This window comes from Andrena cerasifolii, chromosome 1, assembly GCF_050908995.1.
Source record: "Andrena cerasifolii isolate SP2316 chromosome 1, iyAndCera1_principal, whole genome shotgun sequence".
NCBI lineage: Eukaryota > Metazoa > Arthropoda > Insecta > Hymenoptera > Andrenidae > Andrena > Andrena cerasifolii.
The window spans coordinates 15713635-15716055 of NC_135118.1; the positions used below are offsets into that span (position 1 = coordinate 15713635).

Sequence of the window (2421 nt, forward strand, 5' to 3'; positions counted from 1 at the left end):
GTGATACCAATATCAGTGCTACTTTGTGCCCCAACCGTTTAGTGAGGGGTCGAGGCAATTTCAGTGTGCACGCACGCACACAACAGCGCCTATTCGAGCGAGGTTTAATCGCTGCTGATCGACAAAAGTGAGGCGCGGAAACCACGATAAACACGAGAGTCAATTATCACGGTGAGTGGCCTCGAGGGCCAGATCATTTCGGGCGCATCTAACGTCAGGATGATTTTGGCAAACTTTCTTAAAATTTTCTCGTGATAGTCCTTCCCCGTTGCAAGAGCGGGCACGCGGCGTTATTAGAAATTTCGCGTGTAGATTAAATGCGATATCGCGAAGGCAATTCAACCCTGTGCCCCGGCGAGGGATTGCGGAGCTCGACGTCCTCGTCCGACCTGAAAATTTCACGGACACCGCCCGACCAGCTGACTGGCTCAGTGAGAGAGTTAGTTTAGCGAGCATTCTTCCGGAGAAACGAAGGAATCAGCGGCGCTGAAATGGGGAAGCAGATGCCGAAGATGTCGGCTCGCGTGGTCAGCGCGATCAGGAATCTGCGAGAAACCCATGGCTCTACGTCCAAAGAAATCATGAACTATATCGCGTCGCAGTACAGCGCCCCGGAGCCGATCATACAGAGACAGGTATTTCTAGTTCCATTGCTCCTGGTGTAGAAATTTCGATCTTAAAGCTCCTAGCCGTCTTATCTATATCTCCATGCAAACAAAAAATGCAAATATATTTTTATTTTACACAAGCAAATATTTCAATACCGATAAGTGTTTTATTCAAAATACTTGACGCTGCGAAGCCCCGGAAAATATTGATTGTCTTAGTATTAATACTACGATTGACACTAGCTAGGTTACTCCGATCGCTACGATGAAGCTTCCTGAAGTTTTCTCAAGTATTTACTTCCCAGTGATATCACCTGCTCCCCAGATGCATGCAGCCCTAAAGCGCGGCCTGGACTACGGGATTCTGAAGAGGCACCACGGCCACTACTTCCTGAACGCGGACGCGGACGTACAGCAGCTAGCGTCGACCTTGGTGCCAGTGGAGAGGAGCCGACGCAGAAGACGGATGCCAAGCAGGCGACGGAGGGGCAGCAGCCGACGAAGACGAAGCTACGCAAGGAAACGAAGGCGAAGCAGTGGAAGGAGGCGTAGGAGAAGTCGATCACGGCGAAGGAGCAGGAGGCGAAGGAGTAGGAGGCTCAGGAGGGGCAAGAGGGCAGCCACGAAGCTGGGCACGATGGGCTGCACCAGATGCAGGTGCACCGCGAAGAAAAGCAGGGACACACAGGACCTGAGGAGCTGCGCGATAGAGCCAGCCGCCCCGGAGGACGACATGTGCGTGTACAGGAAGGAGAGCGACGTGGAGCGCCGTAGCAGGCACAGCAAAAGCCGGGATCGCAGCCTGAGCCGCAGTCGATCATCGGCGAACAGCGATCGAGATGCGGCGGACGATCGACAGGCGATCCGTGATCAAGATTAATGCGCCGGTGGAACTCGGTATACGGTTCATCCGCGCGCATCGTTAGCGGCGACAATCTCTCAGCACGTCGTCAGCGTCGATCGACATTCCCCGCGATACAAGCCGAACGGAACCGACGGTACGCTGTCGCGAGCCGTGTTGTTCGCCACCTCTGTCTAAATCATGTACCTATCCCGCCGTGTCACCCGACAAATTAATGTGTAACATTTTGATAGAGCGATGTACCCTTTTTTAGCACATACTTATCAATGGATCGATATTGTAAGTACCTATATATGTAGGATTAAACTCGAGCACCTGAATTTTATCAGAGTTTTTCAGCGCCGAGTATGAAATGGATACTGAACAGGGTAAGGGGTTGTAAAAAGTTCCCGGATTCCCTAGGTAAACTCTGAGGAATCGTGATCCCTAGCGGCCGCTGAGGAAACGAGCCAATCGTCGACCAGGCATATTTCCTCATCGATGGTCTCTCTCTTTCCTCGATTTTTCAGCTGCAACTTTTCACGGCCGTCGACGAAGCACGCCGCGCATCGGCGCGAGTTTCAGGCGCGAACGGGGGTCAGGGTCTGAGGTAGCCCGAATAAAACCAACGGCCATAACTCTTGCAGCGGCGGGGTCAAGGTGGGTTAGGAAGGATCGAGAAGTGATTAGTGGTATTTACCGGTCCCCACTGAGAGAGAGCCTGCCGATTCCCGGTACTGCTCGGACGTCCCGCAGGGTCCTGCGTCCGCGTCACAATGCCGCGATCTAACTGCTCCCTATTCTCCGGCAGGACTATCTCGGAGGTCGCCGCGACATTACCGGGGATATCAGGCGATATAAATGCGATTCTAACGGTCAGCATGGGCATTAAAAGAGTTTTCTCTACGCGGCAATCTTTCCCGAACTTCTTCGGAGGTCCATCTTCGACCGCGCGATGAAAAGGAGTCGTGC

General features: G+C 53.0%; 1 protein-coding gene across 1 annotated transcript; it reads left to right on the forward strand.

Moving 5' to 3' along the window:
* The first annotated feature begins 491 nt into the window (after positions 1-491).
* Positions 492-1596, forward strand: LOC143377446 (uncharacterized). The gene is made up of 2 exons (XM_076828669.1): positions 492-635; positions 934-1596. The coding sequence occupies exons 1-2, from the start codon at positions 492-494 to the stop codon at positions 1486-1488; spliced, it is 699 nt and encodes a 232-aa protein (XP_076684784.1). The 3' UTR covers positions 1489-1596.
* The last annotated feature ends 825 nt before the right edge of the window (positions 1597-2421 follow it).

Excerpts from the sequence above, each read along its gene's own strand:
- LOC143377446 (XM_076828669.1), top strand. The coding sequence starts at position 492 with ATGGGGAAGCAGATGCCGAAGATGTCGGCTCGCGTGGTCAGCGCGATC. Across the intron at positions 636-933 it reads AGCCGATCATACAGAGACAG|ATGCATGCAGCCCTAAAGCG; the intron begins GTATTTCTAGTT and ends CCTGCTCCCCAG.